Source organism: Nannospalax galili, unplaced genomic scaffold (assembly GCF_000622305.1).
Source record: "Nannospalax galili isolate Female #2095 unplaced genomic scaffold, S.galili_v1.0 scaffold52, whole genome shotgun sequence".
Lineage (NCBI taxonomy): Eukaryota > Metazoa > Chordata > Mammalia > Rodentia > Spalacidae > Nannospalax > Nannospalax galili.
Window position 1 is genome coordinate 6,857,073 of NW_008334003.1, and position 22,319 is coordinate 6,879,391.

General features: G+C 42.6%; 1 protein-coding gene across 2 annotated transcripts in view; it reads left to right on the top strand.

Moving 5' to 3' along the window:
- Nucleotides 1–1,613: 1,613 nt before the first annotated feature.
- The window catches only part of Tek (TEK receptor tyrosine kinase), a 109,776-nt gene continuing 89,070 nt past the window's right edge, over nt 1,614–22,319 (top strand). Inside the window, exon 1 of one of the 2 annotated variants that reach the window (XM_008828957.2) lies at nt 1,614–2,105. In XM_008828957.2, the coding sequence (XP_008827179.1) occupies nt 2,054–2,105 (52 nt within the window). In that variant the 5' untranslated portion in view covers nt 1,614–2,053. The remainder of the gene's footprint in view (nt 2,106–22,319) is intronic. The other variant, XM_008828958.3, reaches the window with a different exon arrangement.

Consider the following 22,319-nt stretch of genomic DNA (forward strand, 5'->3'; position numbering starts at 1 on the left):
GAAAAGAAACTTATTAGTACCTAACAAAAACCTTGAATGTACCAAGCACAGTGCTGGATGATTTTATATATTAATGTTATTACTTTTTCTTTTTGAGACATGGTCTCATGTAGCTTAGGGTGATTTTGAATTCACTATGTAGTTGAAGATGACCTTGAACTCCTGATCTACTAGCCTCCATCTCCAAAGTGCTGGGGTCACAGGCTTGCAACAACCGAATATTTTCACATACTTTAAAGCTTTATTTAAAATCCCTAAAACATCTATGAAAAGCCAGGTGTGGTGATGCATACCTGTAGCCTCAGCTGGAGGCCACCCCTAACTACAGTAAATCCAGGTCAGTCAGGACCCCATAATGAATCCCTAGCTTTGAAAAATAAAAACAAAACCCACAAAAAAGATGTTATTGGCATTTTAAAACAGATAACTGCTTTCAAATTCTTATGGCTGAGCCAGTGTTTGAGCCCAAGTGGGCTTGAGGGCAGAGCTGAACTATCCACCCCCTCAGAGAGGAAGTGTGACTGGTTCTTAAGGTTGTCCCTGACATGATAAAACCTAGTGCAGAAATTAGTCAAGACCATCCAAATGTGCCTCTTCCCATGGTTTGTGGAAAAGGAGGTGGTGATTCTCCATGTGAAGGCAGGTGATGAGCAGTGTCTGCTCCATTCTGCAGAATCCAACTGGATAAGGCTAGAGTCTCTGGCTTGCTGAAGAGGCCATTCTTTACCCTAGTGACTATTATTTTTCCCCCACAAACTCTCTGCTTTTATACACTTAATCACTTTTCTTTGGTCTTTATAGAAATAATTTAAATTTTCTGTTCAGGAGGTCAGAGGACAACTTGAGGGAATCTGTTTGCTTCCACCATGTGGGGTTCAGATTGAATTCAGGTTGTCAGGCTTGGCAGCAAGTTTGCCTACTGATTCATCTTTCCCCAATTATTTAATTTTTTTTTTTTTTGTATAACCGGGAATGGTGGCAGTTTATGCAGGTAATCCCAACACTCAGGAGGCTGAAGAAGAAGAAGCATCATGACTTGGACACCAGCCTGGGCTACATAGTTCTAAGCTAGCTTGAGGTAGAAAGTGAGGCCCAGTCTAAAAAAGCCACAGCTTCCCAGCTGCCTCCTGGGTGCTGGGATTAAAGGCCTGTGTCACTGCATCAGGCAAGAATATAAAATTCTTTATGCTACAAAAATCTTCCTATGCCAAGTTCTTTAAGAAATTAGATCACCCTCAGATGAAATGCTAATAAAAATTAAAACTGTAGCCAGTAGCACGTGTATGTTTGGGCCTAGGGCCAACAAACAGGCCATCTGGATGCAAGAAGACACTAACAGTTGTAGACTCTGGTCCCTCGTGGCTGCTCTGAGAGTTGACCTCACTGGTGCTCACTCAAATTAATTGCCTTTCAGGTTGCGTTTTCTCGTCTCTGGAGACGTCTTTTCCCGACTCAAACCATGTGAGTTAGAATGTGAGAACAAATGCACACACTGCCCCCAGCACCCCACCCCATAGCCCCTTCCATCAGGGATCCCAATTCACCCCAGAGAGCTGCTCCAGGTTTGAGAAGGGCTGGTCCTCACTGCATACCATACATAGGTGGAGGGCTTGTTATTCAGTTTCCCGCCTATGAGAGGATACCCCTATTGTTCCTGAAAATGCTGACCAGGACCATACTTCCAGCAAAAATCCCTCTGCCCCACAACTGCAGCAAAGGCAGGAACAGAAGCAACGGACGAGTGTTTGGATGAACGGCAAGATGGATAGGGCTCGCAGTGCCCCCAGCCCTGCTGATACCAAATGCCTTTAAGACACAGCCTTTCCCATCCTAATCTACAAAGGAAACAGGAAAAAGGAACTTAAAACTCCCTGTGCTCAGACAGAAACGAGACTGTTACCGCCTGCCTCTGCGCTGTTCCTTCTTGCCTCCAACTTGTAAACAAGGGCTAGAAGACCATGCGAGTGGGAAGTCGCAAAGCTCTGCGTTTTTGAAAGGCTCCTGGGGACCTCATGCTCATCTGTGGACGCTGGATGGAGAGATCTGGGGAAGCATGGACTCTTTAGTTGGCTTACTGCTCTATGGAGTCGGCTTGCTCCTTTCTGGTAAGGTTTGGCCCTGTTTTTAATACAGTGACTGCTCGGCTATATCTCTCACCAAATCTTTGTTTTGATGGCACTGACACTGTTTTTCAGTTGCTGTTCAGTTTATGCTTGTGAAGGTTGAATTCAGAGTCCCTGGGCCATGACCTGCTGTCTAGCCCTCTCTGGTGGATGCTACCTCCTGGGCTCCCATGACCTCTCCTAGGACTGATAAGTCACCGTATTTGATGGGATCTGCCTATCTGGTGCATTATTAGCTCCTCATCCTGGTCTGCTTCCTTATTAACAACAGCAAAACCTGGTTGTAACTGCTTCAAAGAAAGCATTTGGTAATTTTTGTAGAAACTAAATTCATACTCAGTATGAAATTCATACTAAGCAAAGTTCAGATTGTCATTAAGAACAAAAATGCTCTTAAATTTTTTTTTTCATATCACTATGCTTTTTAATCCAAGGAGTCTAAGTCTGGCTTTTTGTCTTATTGTTAGTTTGAGGTCAGGGAAATTAGGGCCATCTCACTTGCTTTATTCAAAAAAAAATATTTGGCATATAATAAATTTAAAAGCTAATGGTCCAATGAAACTAAAGCATAGACAGTTATCAAGATCACTGGGCTCAGGAGGCTGCAGTGGGCTTAAGGAATGGCAGGTTGGAACCAGCTTGGGTGGCACAGACTGCACAGCAGGGGCGCCCTGTACTTCACCCAGCGTATGTAAAATGTGCTGAAAGAAACATCAAAACCCAGACTTCAGATCACAGATGCGCTTATCGTCATTACTGGTTTCTCTCCATCAGTTTGAAAAGATTCTAATTATAATGCGAATGGAATTGACACTGGAAATGAATTTGGGAAATTTTAAACTTAATGGGGAGACTGTAATAGAATTTGATCCAAATACTTGCACCTGTGATGTTATTTTTGCATTTTTCTATATGTTTAAAGTATTTTATTAAATATTCAAAAAGTTGACCCAGTAAGGCAGCAGAATTGTATAATTTGTTCTGTTTCTCTTCAGTTTACTTTCACAACTAATGTATCTGAAATTGAATAATATTTAAAGAGTAACAGAAATTGCTGAATATAAAAGATGATCTCAGATGGTTTCAGTAATTTATATAGTGATTATTTATGTTAATATCAAAATTATGATAATTTCTCCATTAACATGAACTGTAAAACATTATCAAGATCCTTCACTTTTGGCTGGCTTTTTCAACTACCATGTTTGTCGGTGACATGGAACCCAGGACTGATTTTACACCCAAGACTACTTACTATATTTGCTATGATGTACCGTTAGGTTAAACAACACATGTGCTCACATATACACAACTGTTTTAATTTACTATTTCTCCTAAAGAGACCTGTTATGGCATTTTGCAATATAAGCCTAGAAAAGCTGTGTAAAAGTCAAACAAAAAGATTATGTGGCCAAGATGTTGTTTCATACCTTGACTCTGGTTACTTGAGACTGATTTCAGGAGGGAGACCACAAGAAGAGGGAGGAAGTCACATTTTTGTTAGAAAATAGCAAGGTTTGTTTCTGGGGTCGATCTATGTTGATTCCTAACTTGCATTCTAGGTCTAAGCCTCCGTGAACATGACTGCTCAAGGCTTGGCCACTGTAGCCAACAAGAATCCCACTTGCTCATACCCACAGCCCTAGGGGCGCATTCTTCAAGCCACCCTCCCCTGGTAGACCTCAGTAAGGCACAAGGGACTCAGGGCTTCTGTAGGGCTACATCTCTAGTCTAACGGGTGGTCTCATACTCCTATTTTGTGTATGAACAAAAATAATTGAAAAATATTCTACATTCGCCTCAGTAAAGGTGGCTGTGGGTGGGGCAACTTGCCAACTCATAAGTTGGAAGAGGTGTATGGCTTTCATAAACTCTGTAGATTCTGGTGCTTTCCTCTCCCAGCTGAGAATCACTGCCAATTTCAGCTTACGAATGTGTTCTAATAACATTAATATTATCTCATCCTTAATTCCCTATCTTCCTGAAACCAGGCTGCTTGTCCTGAAAGTGGGATATGCTAAAAGCATCACTCTTTCTGCTTCATTATGGAGTGTCCTATGTGATCCACACTGATGGGAGGTCTTTAGGCCACACATCTTCATATCTCTTTCCTATGTCATCTGACATTGTAAACAACTGCATTCAGAGATAACAGAGATGTTGCCTGGGCTGGCAGAGGAAATGCAATTGTTGGGTTAGGAACGTGGTCCCAGGTGGAGCCGCCTCCTTAGGCCTGGGTTCAGCAAGACCTTGGACTTTTTCTCGAAGGGAAGAGTTTGCTTTCTTCAGATGCTGCCTTTCAAAAGCGTTGCTGTTGCTTCCCTCTTAGACTTGCCCTGAGTGAGCTTCCTGGAAGAATCTGGTTCTTCTAAGTTATCTCTCCAGCACAGAAGGAGTTGTTTAAGCCCATCTTAGAAACTAAGGTCCAAATCAGAAGTGACAACCACTTCAATATGCCCATTTATTTTTAAACAGGGCTTCCCTGCAGCCCCAGCTGGCTTGGAACTCGTTATGTAGACCAGGCTGGCCTGGGTCGCAGAGATCCACCTGCCTTTGCCTCCAGAGTGCTGGGATTAAACACATGCACCACCACACCTGGCCAATATGCCTCTTAGAGAATACCCATTAAATGCCAAAGGCCCAGAGAAACTTAACAGCAAACTGGCAGGCAAGATGATGCAGTTTAAAACTTGGATTAGGAAATCACAAACTCAAGATTATGATCAAAGCCCAAATTGGATAACCATAGCAGTTTTCTTTCTGGAAGCTACACAGTGTTCATTGTTTTTGGAAGAGAATATCCACATTTTAGGGTCCTTATAAGGATCAAATGTGATGCTGCATGTTAAGTGCTTAGCCTCTAACGACTCTCTCAATGGAACCAGGTAGAAAGAAAGCTGTTGTGAGCACTGCTGTATGAGGTCAGGCTGGTGGAGACTCTGCCAGCATCTAGACAAGGCTCTTATGCACAACCTTCTTCCAGTAGACCGCATGATCCAGTCCTTCAAAGCTTCATCCGTTCATCCCTACCCATGGCACATCTCAAGACCATCATCAAAACGACACATCCGGCCCTCTTGGCCCTCGTTCATGCTCTTTTGTCCTTTCCGAAATAACATTTTTTGTCTTCACTCTTCAAACAGTTTAACCTTTCCTTGGCTTGTTCCTTTCCATGTTTTCTCCTAATTCTGTACCCATAGACATACCTTTGAGCATGTAGATTTAGCCCAATCGGACCCAAAGTATTTTACGATATATTCTTTTGAGAGCAGCAGGGTCTTTTATTGCTTGCATGTCTGGTGGATAGCCCACAGTTCTTCACCCCCCCTTCAAAGCATTCTCACACAACTGTGTGGCCCATACTTAGGCTTTTGCACATCTTCCAGGTCTCATCTATGGGAAGAAGGGGACATTTCAACTCAGTTGAGGAGGACAGAGGCTCCAGTAATGGCAGAAGCAGCAGGTTGGCACAGAGCAGGGAAGGCCCTGAGTGACAGGTTCACTGGTGAAGAGTTGAGTCTTTGGATGGCAGTAATTGAATCAACTGGTCATCTCTAGATATAGGCTTCCCAATTTTGTCCTCCAAAGTGAAAAAAATGTTCTTTTTCCCGACAAAATGCAAATCAGTGCTGGCCCACTGGCACTCTTACTGGTCTGTGCCTTTGGTCTAAAAAAATTTTATAACGGATATTATTTCTTTTTCTATCCTCATTAGTTGCATGTAGTTATGTTTTAGTGATTTTATTTTTAACTGAAGAGAGTTTAATAGTTGTGACAAGGCACTGTTGGTACTCTAGAGTAGACCTGAAAGAAAAAAAAAAGGAATTTTGTAGAAAGGATTGAAGCCATGTTGAAATAATATCTACAAAGATCGAGTTCATATACAATGCAAGTAATTTTTTCTCTTCAGCATTCTGGTTTGCATGGAGGTGGCACCATTCACGTGCTGGGAAACATGGCTGAAGGAGCTGTTGGAGGATGGCTCGGATGGAAATCACATGTAAAGGGAAATGTTTAGCAAAATTTGGCTTTCTAGATGTGAAGCTCAAACGAAGGGAATTAGGGAAAGGACCGAGACAGACATTTTGGTATTCAAGGATTGATGCGAGCTGAGACAGATGATAAAAGTAGCAAAATCAATCAGATTTCTTTTCAGAGATTTTAGATAATTAGTGTTACTAGCCGCAGTTTAAAGTGGGAGGACAGCAAGAGGAATGCAAGAGGGTGACAGCCTCCAGGCTGGGCCTGGGGTGCTTGCCTAAAGATGAGTTATTTTACAGAGTCAGCCAGCTGTGTTGACTGAACCAGATCTGGGAGGGGTGTCAGCAGATCAGCTGGCATTGCTCCCAGCCTTCAGGAAAGGGAACGTCTAAAGTTGCCTCCCTTATTTCTGGAATTTTAAACTGATAACCCAATTCCCACCAGTCTGGCCAGACTCTTCCTAGCTTGCATCTCAAGTACAGAGTGATTTTTAGATCTAGCTATGCCTGCTTCTCTCTACATCCACCCACCTGGTCTATTTTTAAAAAGTTTATTTACTCTGTGTATGTGTGTGTATATGTGTTCATGTGTTTGTGTGTAAGCACACATGTGTGCATGCCATAGCACATAGATGGAGGTCAGAAGACAGCTTGAGGGAGTTGATTCTCTCCTTCCACCACGTGGGTACTTGAGATCAAATTCAGGTCTTCATCCTAACAGGCCTAATCCATCCTAACAATCCCATGGCCCTTTTGTCTCTTCAGAAGTCTGTCTTTCTCCCTGTAGTCTTTCCTGTGGAAGCAGGTGTAAAGACTGGGACCTGCCAGTCTTCATTCTTTTCAACACATCTGCCAATAAGCAGAAGTGAATTCCCATAGTTCCAAGATTGACATGGTTTGGGGGTGACAAAGATGGAGAAATTTAAGAACCAGTCACAGGAGCCAGTCCGCTGAGGGATGTTGTGGGTGGCTGTTTGCTCCCTGCTCGTCACAGTCCCCCACTCAGGGCTTGACCAGGAGGTGAGGGGGGGTCACACCCATCTCAGCAGATCTGTCAGCTTTCCCGCTTTTGTTAGAGGGTGATATCATGCTTCCTGGGGAGAGCTCTGGAAGACAATAAGCAGCCACTTTCCTCCAGATACAATGGGCGGAGTCAGGAAAGCAGTATTGACATTGCTGGGGCCCGGGAGCCACTCAGGGCTCTGTGGTGGTCAGATGGTGAACCAGCCTAACCTTGGCACACAGACCTGGGTTGTACAAGGCGTCTGGCTGCAGAGCCATAGGGGACTCCGCCCTGGGGACAGGGGCGCTTTAGACATCTGGGAATCTGAAATGGGCTTTAAAATCAAATCCCCTTGGTTAAAAACACCCCCCAAAACCAAAACAATAATTGTACGAGTAATAACAAAGCAACTACCATAGATTGAATGCCTCTATGTGCCAAGTGTTTTAATATGACTTTTAATACCTTGTCCAGTATGTATTTTCACTCATTTTTTAGGAGACAGGGTAACCAAAGCTCACAAAGTTAAATAACTTGCCCAAAGCTGAAATGTGACAGGCATTCATTGTTTGGAACTTCCTCACACCTACTTTTCAAAAGGTGCCATACTTTCCCACTGTGTGACTCTGATGAGACTATCATTCGGTGGTCACAGAATGTCCTTTTCATCTAAAGACAACCATTGGTTCACTCGGAGAATGCAAAATCCAACAAGGCCCTTCAGGCTCTTTCCCTGGGAACGATGAGGACTTTGCATAGAAGATGTTCTCTAAGTCACTGAGGTCCAGCTGTATGTGGCACTAGCTTCTCTGGCCACTTAGGGAAGCTGGTGTTTAGGGGAAGAGAACTAGCCCGCCAGCAGAACAGAACCAGGGTAGGCACTAATGGTATTTGATTCCTGGGTCCAGTAGTGTGGAACCAGCATCCTATCCCTGTCCCTTGCAATTATGTGGGTTTGAGCTATTTGCTTGGAATATTTTGACCTAGTTTCTGTCTCCTGAAAGTGGATCACGCTGAGTGATACAAGTGGAGACAACGAGAACATGGGTTAAGCAGGGAGTGACCTGAACCCAGCTCTTTTCTAGCTGGGCTAGCAGTTCATGGTCACCTCAGACCGCATCCTAGAAAACAAGGCTAACGAGACTAGCAGCACGTATTTATGTAGTTTCGTGAAAGATTTTTAAGAGGAAAATGACCTACAGTACTTAATAGTATTGTTAGGTGGTGAGCACCAGAAAAGGAATCAGACGTTCTTAATTGTTTCCTTTATGCACTGGATCCTCTTATACTACCTTATGCTGTTCCATTAGGTGCATGTCCCCACCCAAGTTGTTGTTGTTGGTGGTGGTGGTGGTGGGGTGTGTGTGTGTGTGTGTGTGTGTGTGTGTGTGTGTGTGTGTGTGAGAGGGAGGGGGGAGACAGACTCCTGGCTTTCACTGTCTTAAGGCTGTCCTTTTATCAGGTAAAAGGAAAGAGAACTTAGAGCTCTGGGCTCTTGGGCTTCTTCTAAAAGTCTCATTATCAGGTGGGAAATCCCTGTCTGCACTCAGTCAGCAGATGAGGCTCCTTTCTTTGTCCCAGCCAGCTTCCAATTTCTGCTGTCCTCTGGGTCTTAACTGAGCAGATGCTCTAGGAGAACTTGCCATCTGTAAGTCTCCTTATCGTTTCTCTTTATCCTGTTGCTTTTGCTCTGACAACTGATTAAGTCGAAGTGGAATCTGCCTCACTTTTTTTTTTCTGCTAGTGGGGTTTGAACCTAGACCTCAGGCATGCAAGTCAAGCAGTCTACTACTGAGCTGCATTCCCCAGCAGTCTGCCTCACTTCTGAGGAAGCTTGTTGTTACTTAATAACATGTTCAAGGGCAAGTGTGTGGTGGTGACTCACGTTCTAGCCCTCCAGTCTCCTGTCTCCTCCCTCTCCCAGTCCCAGCTCTGGGGTCGATTTAAACATCCTCCGGGTTTCCTACTTATGGCCCTCACTTCAGAATCAAGGAGGAGGGAGTGACTGGAGGTGGATGTGTCCATAGCTTTTCAGATGCTAGTCTCTGCCTACTGTATCAGCCTGTTGAGACTTGTAGTGCCTGACGCGACGTTGGATGTGTGCTCCACTCATACTGGTTCTTCCTTTGTGAGTTCGTGTTTCCTCTGCTTGAAATATCCTCTTCACCTGCATGACATAGCCATGATTAGGGGTTTAGCTCAGCTGTCATGCCTTCCTAGAAGTCAGCCTGGATCTTCCTTCATGGGTTAGGGGCCTGCCTTAGTTTGAGGCAAAAATCCATCTTGGGGGAAAAGGCAGCCACTCAGGAAGTAATCCTAGGGACAGAGAGTGGGGACTAGAGGAACAAAACTGTACAAGGATGCAAGGTCAGGCTGGCTTGTACAAGCCCTGTGCTGCAGACTGAGGATCCTTAAGAAATGACACAGACCAGTTCACCTGGGGATGAAAAGGAGAGGCATGTATCCACTCTGGTCCTCCTCCACTGTTCAAAAGTCTGGTAGTAAGAACTGCGCAGGTTGGACAGATGAGGCAGTGAGATCTACATGTGGATTCTGAATGAGCTACTTTGTGACTGAGCCTGCTCAAAGCTTGGAAGTGGTATCTGCAACTGAAACGGGGAAGGTTTCCTTGGTACCCAAGAGGTTTCAGATACAGAGTGCTTGTCTCTGTTATTGTACTTAGCCTTAAATTCCAACTTCTAGTTTACTTATTGGTTTTGCCCAATGGGCTATAAGCCACGCTTGATGTTTCAACCTTCTTGGCACAAGGCATGCATAGTTCACTAGTGCTAGCAGAGCAATTCTTTAGTGAGCAGATGAGCTTAAATTAAATGATCTGAGCCATATTCTCTAAATGTATTGTATAGTACAATTGCTATCTGCAAGATTGTTTTATCTGGTACTTAATGTTTTAATCAGAGTATCTGTATCTATGTATAGGTAAATGTATTCATGGGTATATCATATCCACCAGGCAGGAGGCTAAGAAAAAAGTTGAGCTAATTTTAAAAAATTGAGCTAGTAGAATAGCTCATCTGGATTTAGCAAGAATAATGAAAATGATGTGTGGATGTATGCAGGTTGGAAGATGCTATTCCAGTCACACAGGCAAGCCATTTTTAATCTTGTTCTTTTTAGGACTATGCACATCCGTCCAAATAAATAACATAAAAGCAATTTGGGCATGTGATTAATATTATCCTAGGGACATGGATAAAGTAAGAGTCTCAATGTGTTCAGCATGTCTTGGAAGACTATCTTGGCCTTTTATCTTGCTTCTCCCAGGAAACCTGGGAAGTGGACACTCGGTAAAAGTACAGTCAAAGACCTAGTTTTAACTGTGGACACAGTGAGCATCCCTCAGAAAACACCTGGAAGGCAGACAGCAAGCCAGTGGGCAAAGCCTGGCGGTGGAGGAATGGGTTCATTTTATTCGTTCATTAAAGCTGGTTTTTACTGACTATGGGAGTATGTACTGGGAATCTGCCAGGGATTGGTCCAAAGTTATTTAAGAAAGGGACCTGATCCGCACTTGCAGTCTGCTGGATGAGAAGGGTGGTTCTAATAGGAGCGGATGGAAACAGGGTGGCTGCAATGAGTCATTCTGGGAGAGGGCAGGGGTCTCACCAAAAGGGCAACACTGGAAAAGGGAAAATAAGCTTAAGCCTTATGGAAAATCAGGAGGAGATGTGAGGAGTGGAGGTATTACAGGCAGAGGGAAAGCATTAGAAAACGGGGGATAAAAACTTTAAGATCTATTTCTTCGGTGGTTCAGTGTGACAGCACTGTCAGTACACTCAAGTGTCACAGAGTAAACTGGTGAAGTAGGCTGAGAAGTTACTCTGGCTTGAGAGTCACTGGGGTAGTGATACTCATGTGGGGCTCTATAAGATGTAGTGTGAGGCCATGTGAGTAGGACTCAAAGGACTGCCTGGCCCATTCAAAAATTTATTTGTTTTTATTTTATGTGTATTTGTATTTTGCCTGCGTGTATGTATGTGCATCATTTTTGTGCAGTGCTTGCAGATGCCAGAAGAGGAAGTTTGTTCCCCTGGAACTGGAGTTGTGGATGGTTGTTAGCTGCTATGTTGGTACTGAGAACCAAACTCAGGTCCTCTGCAAGAGCAGAAAGTGCTCTTAACCACTGAGTCATCTCTCCAGCCCCAACCCCAGTAGGAAGTGTCTTGACAGAATACCAATCCTAGGACGATGGTAAAATTCTTTAAAAAGGTTTTATTAGCATATGTTAATCATACATAACAATGGTCTCATTATATTTGCATACATGTATATAACGTGTGGATCATATTCACCCTCTATTGCCCTCTCTTCCCTCCCCCCACTACCCGATCTTCCCTTTCTTAATTAGTCTCCCTTTTACTTTCAAGTCTCTTTTAGTCAGTGTGTGTGTGTGTGTGTTTGTGTGTGTGTGTGTGTGTGTGTGTGTGTGTGTCCTAATGAGTTTAATTAGGGTTGCTTACAGGATCCTGGGTGAGGGGCTCTTATAGGCATATGAGCAACTTACTAGTGGCTACAGTACTAAGCAAAATGTCTCTTTCCCTCTCACCACCTGTTCCTCAGGAAGGGCGGGGATTTCTGACCCCCTTTTCCAGCAACTATTAACTGCCTAAAATCACAGATTTTTTAAAATATTTGTTTATTAATTACCTTAAAAAAGAGATAGGCTCTAACTGTGTTGTTCAGGCCATTCCCAAACTCTGAGTTCACTCAGCTCCCGAGAGCCTAAGTGTCTTCACTTTGATAGCGTGTGGAAGGTGAAGCACATTGGAGCTTAAAGCCGGCTCTGGGCATCCACGCTGCTTGAACCTGCAGCCCTGCTTTGTTCTCGTATTGGTTAGTTTTTGAAGTGTAACAAGCTACCCCCAAACTCCATGGCTAAAGTGACTTATGTTTGTGCTTCACACTGGGTGGCTCTGCTTCAGGTGGCAGCAGCGGGGGCAGCTCTGCCTTTTGCTGCCTGTGTGGTGTGTGGGTTATCTGGATGGCTTGACTCACACTTCCTCCTTCGTGGGCCAGCAGGTTGCCCTGGGCATTTGTTTCCTTGGTGATGTTAGAAACGCAAGTGGATTAAGTAAAAACAGAAAAAATGAGCGAGATGTCCTTAAGAACTGGGCTCAGAATAGCACTGTCACTCCTAAGATGATGTGTCAAGAAGTACACTAGGTACCAGCCAGGCTAAAACTAGTACACAGATAGAAGAAGAACTGACGAGTTAGGCTCAGAATTCAACCAAATGCAGTTGCTATTGGCTTTGAGTGATGGTACAGGGTGTCTGGCTTCATCTTTAAAGCATACGTCATAATGGTACCTACCTCATAGAACTTTGTGGGGGAGATTGAGTTAATAAGTGAGCACCACCTAGAGCAATGCTTGAATTTAGAAAAACATGAAGGAAATGTTAGTATTGTCACTAATTTTATCCATCTAACATCACCACCCACACACACGGGAGGCTTTACCACCAGGTTGGGCACAGGAAGGTTTGGCTTCACAGATTGGCCTGGTATCAACCCTTTATCCATAGCAAAAGGGCTCAGAGTGACATTCTGAAGAGCCCTCAGATAATTAATCTGTAAGTTCCTTTTCTCTGTTTTATAAATACCTCAGAGCCAGAGACTCCCCATCCCCTGTGCTGGGCTTTCTTTGATGTGCGTGGCCCTCCTAGTCCCCTCCAGCCTGTACAGGGCTTGCTCTGATGCTCGTGGCCCTCCTAGGCCATCCCCCCACGCCCCCCACCCCCGCCGCCAGGCTTGCTCTGGTGCCAGTGGCCCTCCTAGCCCCCTCTGCCCTGGCATTTCACACCCAGCATCAGCACTGTTTTCCACACAAACGCCAAGTGTGGAACCAGAGCCACAGCATGCAACAGCTGCAGCCGCTCAGCCATACGCACAAGGCCTGACACAGACTGACCACCAAGTGACTCTACAACGTAATTTTAGCATGAGTAACATGTGAGTCCTGCCAGCTGCTTATAGAATCCAACAAAAGGCAGAGCTGTTTTCAGTTGGGGAGAATCACCTCTGACTGCACGGCTGCTGTCCCAGTCATGGCTCTTTCTGAGGAGAGCCAGTGACTTGGGCCAGCTTCTGTTAGGAGTTCCTTTACCCTCGTTCTAACTTCTGTTAGGAGTTCCTTTACCCTTGTCCTTTACCCTGCTGGCCCACTTTCTGATGAAACACATAGCTTATGGCACTTACCAAGCCCACCTTTCCACCTGACAGAAGGTGGTTAAGAACATATACCCTGTGGGCAGATAAATCTGGGCTGGAGCCTCAGTCAACAGTGTATGACTGTGCTGGATCGCTTTAGCTGTCAATTTGACACATCTGGGAAGAGGGAACCTCAACTGGGGAATTTTCTTTATTGGCTCAGCCTGTGGGCATGTCGGTGAGGTGTTTTCTTGATTGTTGACTGCTGTGAGAGGGCCTAGTCCTTTGAGGGTGGTGCCACCACTGGGCAGGTGGTCCTGGGTTGAATAAGAAAGCAGATTGAGCAGGGCTAGAGGAGAAAGCCAATCAGCAGCGTTCCTCTATGGTCTGTGATTCAACTCCTGCCTCCAGGTTCCTGCCCTGCTTGAGTTATCTCAATAGTGAACTGTGACACGGGAGCTTAAGCCAAATAGTTGCTTTCCTCCCCAAGTTGGTTTGGGTTCATATTTGTTGTAGCAATAGAAAGTGACTAGGACAGTGACCTTGGACAAGTCATGTCATGTTTGTACAGAATGAGGATAAGGATGTTACCCAACCTGACAAGCTGTGAGGAATGTTTTATATGAAGCATGTCAAATACTTAGCAAAATACAGATTATTAACAAAATAATAGTTGTCATTATTTCCTATCTCCCTGTGCAATGAGGCTAAATGTTTCTAAGAGGATCATGTCTCTAAGAATCTATATTCAGTACCTTCCTCTTACCTGTCATTCCGTTTTCCATAGTTTCTGTTACTTGTTAACCTCAGGCCAAAAATACTTCATGGGAAAGTCCATAAGTCATAAATTGTAAATTTTCCTTTAAAATTCCCCTTGTGACACAGAATATCTTTCTGCTCAGCTGCTCTGCCTCACCCCAAACCTTTGTCCAGTGTGTCCACGCTGTATATACTATCTGCCCGTTAGTCACTGAAGTAGCTCTCTTGGATAGCAGATTAACTGTGGTGGTGTCACGGTACTTATGTTCAAGTAACTATTTTAAAGTCATGGCTGCAAAGTGCTAGAATAGTGATGGTGGCAATTTGGATGTGCCAAAGAGAAGCCACAAGCAAAAAAGTATAAGATTTCAACTTCCAAGGGAAAGGAAAAGATTATGCTGTGGTTGCTAAGATCAACAGTGAGAGTGAATCTATCTGTGAAACTGTAAAGAAATGAAAAACATCATTCTAATTTTACTATTGCATCTCACATGCCAAAAGTTTTGTGATGAGTGCTTAGTTCATATGGAAGAGGCACTAAATAAGTATGTGCTTTGTAGGAAAAGCAGTGTACAGAGAGGTCGGTATAGTCTATGATTTCAGATTTCTACTGAGGAGCTTGGAGTACCCCACCACAGACACGGAAGCCTGCTGTAGATGTTAATCTCTTCCATTCCACTCCCTCTCAACACATCTCATTGCTCCCCGACCCTTTCTATTCTAGAAATGCTTTTTTAAGAGTCCCATTTCTTTATTTAGGGTGTGTGCATATGTATGTGGACACACATGCTGTGGTGGGCATGTGGATGTCGGAGGACAACTTGTGTTCTCTTCCTTCCACCACGTGTGTCCTAGGAATCAAACTGAGGTAATCAGACTTGGCAGTAAGCACCTTTACCTGCTGAGCCATCTCACTGGGCCCCTCTAGAAATATTTTTGAGTTCCTTCTTGTACTCAGCACTAGGTCAGATTCTCTGCAGATACAAGCAGGGATAAGACACAGACTTTGCTACTAAGAACATTGCTGTTGTGGTGTGAGTTGTAGCTAGACATTTGATGGATTGTTATTTGTGATAGTTATAGCCTATAAATCCTGAACACAGGACTAACATCCTACAAACCCTGGGTTACAACATTTTCATCAACAGATCAATATATAACTCTGTTTTGCGTGTTTCTGTTTACAGAAAGTTATTTAATATATGGGGCTGATTCACTGACAAAGAATTTGTAGTCAACAGCACTCTGGCCTGGAAAAAGCTTATCTAACACACAATTTTCTCCTTTAGCACATCACAGCCTTCTTGTGCTTAGGAATGCTAGATAGCCCTTCAGCACTAAGCTCAGAGATCCGTGAAAAGGTGAAATTGCAAACAAAAACACAAAAAATGCAAAAAATATGGCCCTAAATATATTACAAAGAGACAGTTGTTTATATGAGAGCTAAGCAGAAGGATGCCTGGTCCACCTCAGCTGGGAATATATATATATGGAGGGAGGGAGGGAGGGAGGGAGAGAGAGAGAGAGAGAGAGAGAGAGAGAGAGAGAGAGAGAGGCTGCATGTATTCAAATGCCTGGGAATGGGTTTGGAGGACCCAAGTCCATTTTAGCTAGTAGGCAAATCCATATATAATTGGATCTTTATAAATCAGGAGAGAATGTACATGCAAATGACAAGCAATTCAGGGTGCAATGAAGTTTATGCAGAAGTACCAAGTACAAAGAGTGAGGCAGCATAGATGAGAGAGAAGGTGATTCAGCCTGGGGCACAGGCTCCACTAAATGGACTGCAGAGTTCAGAGGAGACAATAGTGATGGTGGCACAGAGGGATGAAAGGATGTGGCTCGATGCAACCAGATTAAGCAGGTTCCAGCTCCATCACGCAGTGAAGCCCAGGTTTGACTGGATTGCCTGGAGCAATCTGGATTGTTCTTCTCATCGATATCTGTTACAAGTAAGACTTGACACTTTGAAAGGAGATGCTAAATCAACACGATACAGATCTGAGCACACAGAGTTACTGACATAGAATTCTTGACACGTCAAAGAACATGATTTGTGCATACAGTGTGCGATCTTCTATGTTTCCAGCTAGGCAACTCTGTTCCTATGACTAAATTCCTAACTCCCAGCCTGCCCCTCTCTCTAGTCTTCTACTGCCTTTACTTTTGCAGGCAAGTGCACTTAATTACCCTTCCCCCTTGCATGTGCTGCTCTGCAAAACAGAAGCCAAGTAGAAACCCTTCTGGAAATCATATCAGGACTGTACTGCTGTTCTATACTGCTACATAATCCTGACTTCTTTCACTCTGCTCCCAGTGGCTACTACAAACATCCTCCTAGTAAACTGTTTTCTCCACATTTTGGCACAAGCACTAAGTCAGTGCAAGGTCCCAGGTGAGCCGTCGTCACTCCCTGTCACTGTCTTGGCCAGTTATGGCTCACTTTGCATTTCCTCATCTTAGAAGTGTGATTCCTAGTTTCTGCAGCCCAGCCCAGTCCCTAGCCACACGAAGCATGCATAAGTGATTGGGTTTCCACTGAACTGATTACTTGCAGGGAGAGGGGCAGATGTCTCTGTAATGTTTCCTTTCACCAAACTGATGCTCAATTTTAATTATTGTTTTAGAACAATGTCTTGTGATTTTTATACCAGTCCTCTAAAATTTGCTTCCTAATAATTCTCATCAAAATCCCCAAAGATACTAGTTTTGAAGCTTCACAAAATAATTATGAATTTTATATTTAAGAGTAAAGATATGGGGACTGGAGAAATGGCTCAGTGATTTAAGAACACTGGCTGCTCTTGCAGAGGACCCAAGTTTGGTTCCCAGCACCCACATGGCAGCTCACGACAGTCTGTAACTTCAGTTCCAGGGGATCTGACACCCTTTTCTGGCTTCCATAAACTCTACATGCAGTCAAAACACTCAAATGCATAGTGTAAAAATAAATAGATCTTTATATATATATATCTTTTATTTGTTATTTTTTATTTTATGTGTATGAGTATATTGCCTGCATGTGTGTAAGTATACCCACATCATGCAATGCCTGTGCAGGTCAGAAAAGAGCTTCAGATTTCCCTGGAACTGGAGTTATGAATGGTTGTTAGCCTCTGTGTGGGTTCTGGGAATCAAACCTGGGTCCTCTATGAGAGCAGCCAATGGTCTTAACTGCTGAGCCATCTCTCCAGCCCCCAAATAAATAAATCTTAAAAACAAAAGAATAAAGAGGCTTGAGAGTTGGCTCAGCAGTTAAGAGCACTGCTGGTCTTGTAAAGAATCTGGGTTCAGTTCCTAGGCACCCACACGGTGGCTAACCCCTGTCCTTAACTCTGGTTTCTAGGGATCTGAAGCCAAGTTCTGGCCTCCACAGGCACCAGGCACAAATGTGGTACACATACTTAAGTGCAGGTAAAACACTCATAAAATAAAAATAAATAAATAAATCTTTTTTTAAAAAAGAATAAAGAATCAGTCTTTAGTGAGATGAAAAAGAGATAATTCTGGCAAAAAGAATAGTATTTTGTGAATAGCTGCATTAGTTCCTAACATGGGCTACGGTACAGTAATCACGGTGGAGGACAGTCCCAAGAGTTTGGGTACACAGATCATCAGAAAGATCACAACCAGACCCGAATTTATATAAAATTTTTGTATCAACTAAAAGATGTAAGTCAGTGGAGAAACTAATGGTAGTTTCAGGAAAATTGGTGTCCTGTTAAGAAAAAATAGTTTAATAAACCTATCTCTTAAAAAGCAGCATATGGTGGTATATGCCCATAATCCCAGAACTCTGGAGGCCTAGACAGGGGGATTGCCATCAGTTCAAGCTAAGGTGGGGTTACATATTAAGTTTCAGGCCAGCCTGGGCTGCATAGCGAGACCTTGTCTCAAAAAACACAGTAAATATAATAATAGTAATAATAATAAAAAAATCAAGCCATCACAGGAAGATGTAAGTAAATGTATGCTGAGTTTTAATATGAAGAAAGATCTTTTAAGATTAAAAAATGGAGGAAACCATGCACAAAAAGTGATACTTACCTGTAGGGGAGACACCATAATGACCAAAAGTAAAAGTCAGTTCAACTGGCCACATAAGTATTAATTCAACAGTAAGAAAAACTTAAAGGCAAAGAACGAAATGAGAAAAATACTTGCAACAAATATGGCAAATAAAGGTTAAAATAACATTTGTGTTTAAAAAGCTCATTGAAATGGACAGAATAAAACAAAAATAGGAAAAGAATTCAGAAGAGGAGGAAGTAAGTGGTTACTAAGGATATGAAAGTGTTCACTCTAAAGTTGGGTGAGAACAAGAGATCGTTTTTCTGTGTCAGAATAGGAAAGATTAAAAACAAGGGACCGTGCTCAGTAACACAGACCCCTGGCTGGTGAAAGGTACCATAGCCCTTTAGAAAGCAACTTGGCTTTGTAAAGAAAGAAACTTTTAAATGTCATGATAAGGCTAAGTAAACATTCAGGAGATGAAATCATATTTTATTTCAACCTAGAAAAAGACTATGTTGTTTCTGCAATTTGTTCCAACATGCATTCTACAAAAAAATGAGGGTTATATATCAAAATGTTAGCAAGAGCTAATGTTCCTCTCCAACCATTTTTCCTAAGTGTTTAGATAACATAACCTTGTTCTAATGTTTAAAAAGCTCTTTCACATGAAGGACATATGTATTTCATATAACTTTCAGGATGTTGTGAGATACCATTAAATGTTATTTTTGTGATTCTAGAGATATTCTTTGGTTATTTTTATTTTAAAATCAGTGTCACCTAATAAGCTAAGAAACAGTGATCAAAGGACCCACAGTCATCAAAATTGCTGTCTGTTTTGAGTTGGTAAAATGTTGACGTCTATCGCAATATTCATTAATGCAGTATTATATAGTAAATTCAGAGACAAAAATTCTTCCCTGGACATTTTTTGAGGTGTTCAGATGACCAATTAAAATAAGACAAGAGACAGTGAGAACTATTTCTCTCATAGTATTGAGTTAGCTTTAGAATGGGAACTTTGGATAGCTATTGTTCCTTTTACTTTATTTATTTATTTATTTATTTATTTATTTATTTATTTATTTATTTATGCCTGTATGTCTGTACACCACGTGCATGCAGTGCCCACAGAAGCCCTTGGAACTAGAGTTAGAGGTGATAGCAACCCACCCAGTGAGAGTGTTGAGAACCAAACCTGGGTCCTCTGCAAGAGCAGCAAGTGCTGTTAACCACTGAGACATCTCTCCTGTCCCTTGGATGTGTATTTTAAACTATAGCATTTGTGTGTTTCAGTGTCATTACATGCATATTTTTTCATTGCAGAAATAATTTTCAGTCATACAGAAAAAAACTGATACACAGAAAAGGATTTTGAATAATCCAGTCAGTAGAATTAACCAATATGTTTCTTAGTGACATAAGAATATATCTGTATCTACGCTAGGTTGTTAGTGCACACCTTTAATCCCAGCGCTCGGGAGGCAGAGACAGGTGGATATTTGTGAGACTGAGGCCAGCCTGGTCTACATAGTGAGTGTCAGATGGGCTGAGACTAGGGATACCGTGTTTCAATAAACAAATGAACAGGGGTTGGGGATTTAGTTCAGTGGTAGAGCGCTTGCCTAGCAAGCGCAAGGCCCAGGGTTCGGTCCTCAGCTCCGAAAAAACAAACAAACAAACAAAAAGACAAAAAATAACAAACAAAAACAAGAATATATATATGTACACACACACACACACACACACACACACGCGCGCACGCGCACGCGCACACGCACACACGCACACGCACACACACACACACACATAAGGCTGGCAGAAACAGAATTGGATGTTTGAATGAAACACCTATTAACCAGTCTTTAAACATGAACACGGTTGTACTCATTTTCTGGACTTCACTTCCTCTGGATATAAGCAACCCCTCCCCAACAAAAACGAAAAACCAAAATAAAACAACCCCAAAACATATCAAACTAACAAAAAACCCAGCCACAAACACTTGCTTTTCCAGGTTGGGCTCTGCCCTGCAGGCAGGAAGTCCCTCTGGAGGGTCTGGTTGGCATTGTTTTGCAAGGGAATAAAACCAGTTTTCTTTCCATTGGTTTCCCAGCTTTAGGGACTTATGAATCATCGTCACCTTTATCATAATAATTATTATTATAGCCACAATGAAGATTCACCATTTGTCACCTGGTCTCCTTATTTTGGAGAAGGGGTCTTGTAATATCTTTCTGTGTAGCTGGCCTTGAACTTGCCTCAGACTCTTGAGCGCTAGAATTACAGATATAGTATTCTGCCTGGCACATATTTTTTTTAACTGACACATAAAATTTGCACACATTTATGGAGTACCATATGATATATGTTTTCTTCCATGTGATATTTTGACTTATGAATCCACTGTATACGCTTCAAATTAGGGTGAATATATCTCCTAAACATTTACTCTTTTTAGGGTGGGGAAATTCCTTTCTCTTTCCTTCCCTCACCCTGCCATCCATTCTCTTTTTCCTTTTTCTTTTCTTTCTTGTCAGGATCTCACACAGCCCAGGCTGGCTTTGGACTCCCTATTTCACAGACCCTAAATTCCTGCTCCTCCTGTTTCCACCTCTCAAGAACTGGGATTATAGGCACGTACTAGCACGTTCACCTAGGTTAAAAAATTTAAATCCTTTTTTTTTACCTCTAGCTTTTAAGCCATACAAAACATTATCACTGTACACTGTCATCCTACTGTAGAACACCGGACTTCTGTCTACTAGCTAACTGAAGCTTAGTACCTGTTTGCCAACAATTCCCATCTCTCCTCACCCAGTCTTGCCACACATTTAACGCAATATCCATAAAAATCTACCCAAGATGTTTTCATATGTAAGTTCATTATTCATCCCCAGGGAAATGCTTAGAACTAAATATCTTTATCTCCACTTTACAGATGACCAATCTGAGGTACAGAAGCAACTTGTTTATGGTCCAGAATTGCCTAAGTAATATCTGGCTGATTTAGAACTCAAATTGAGCGTGCCCCATTCCCTGGCCTCTGTCACACGTTACATCACTCCGCTGCTCAGCAATGCTAAGTTTCCATGATCTGTTCTGATCTCAGTCCTGCACAGGCGTCTGGAGGCAGGGAGGATGGCCTAGGTATATCTTCATGATGAAACCACTAACATAAATCCAAGGCTTAGTGTGCAGAGCACAAATAATTTCCTTTCTTCTGAATAATTCAACTAGAAAATGTTTATCATTTTATTCTATGTGTACAACACTGCCATTCAGAGATAGCTACTGCTAATATTTTCTAGATCAGGTTGAATTTTGTATCTCTCTGTGGAAGTCATTTGCCCCAGCAAGCATTCCTATATGAATTCTCAAGGCGCTTTTATTCCCCTGATTTCCTTTAAAACTGTTTTTGGGCTTCAGGCCTGTCCTAGTTCAACTTACATACATCCTTGTTTACTCCTGCCTATGCCTCGCTGGTCAGCTTGACATCAATCCAGATGAGCAGCTCAGCTTTAATCTCATTTGGAAATAAGAATACCACTGAGGGGCTGGAGAGGTGATCAGCAGTTAAGAGCATTAGCTGCTTTTGCAGAGGACCCAAGTTTGGTTCCCAGCACCCACATAGTAGCTAACAGCTAACTCCAGTTCCAGGGGATTCAACATCCTCTTCTGACTTTTGCACAACATGAGTGCACTTACATGCATACAGGCAGTGCACGCATACATATAAAAGAAAAAATAATAAATAAAATATTTTTAAAAAGAATACCAGAATACCAGTGTGATTTTTGTTATATAGTCTTAGCTATACACATACATTTACATATATATTTTATGTTCATTTTCAGTAGGCTTATGAACTCATGCATTTCTCTTTGGCTTTTCACACCATCTAAACCATTATTTATCTCTGTCTTTCCTCTTTTCCCCCCTGTATATCCCCCTTCCTTTCTCTTCAGCTGTAATGCTTATGAACACAACAATACCTGGTCCAACAAATTATCTCTATTGGTGCAATAGTGGCACTTTTATGGGGGTGGGCTTTAATCAAAGCTGTCTAATTGGACTTAAGGTCTGTTCAAAAGGAGAGAATCCATGTATGGCACTGTAAACACAGCCAAGTGCCCATGTCTGGAGAGGTCACAGATGCTAGAGAAGAACCTACTTCTGTCACTTTCCTAGACCAACATAATTTTTTACTATATTATAATTACATGTCCTTATATTCGTAAACAAGTGTACCTCTCACCACTCATCA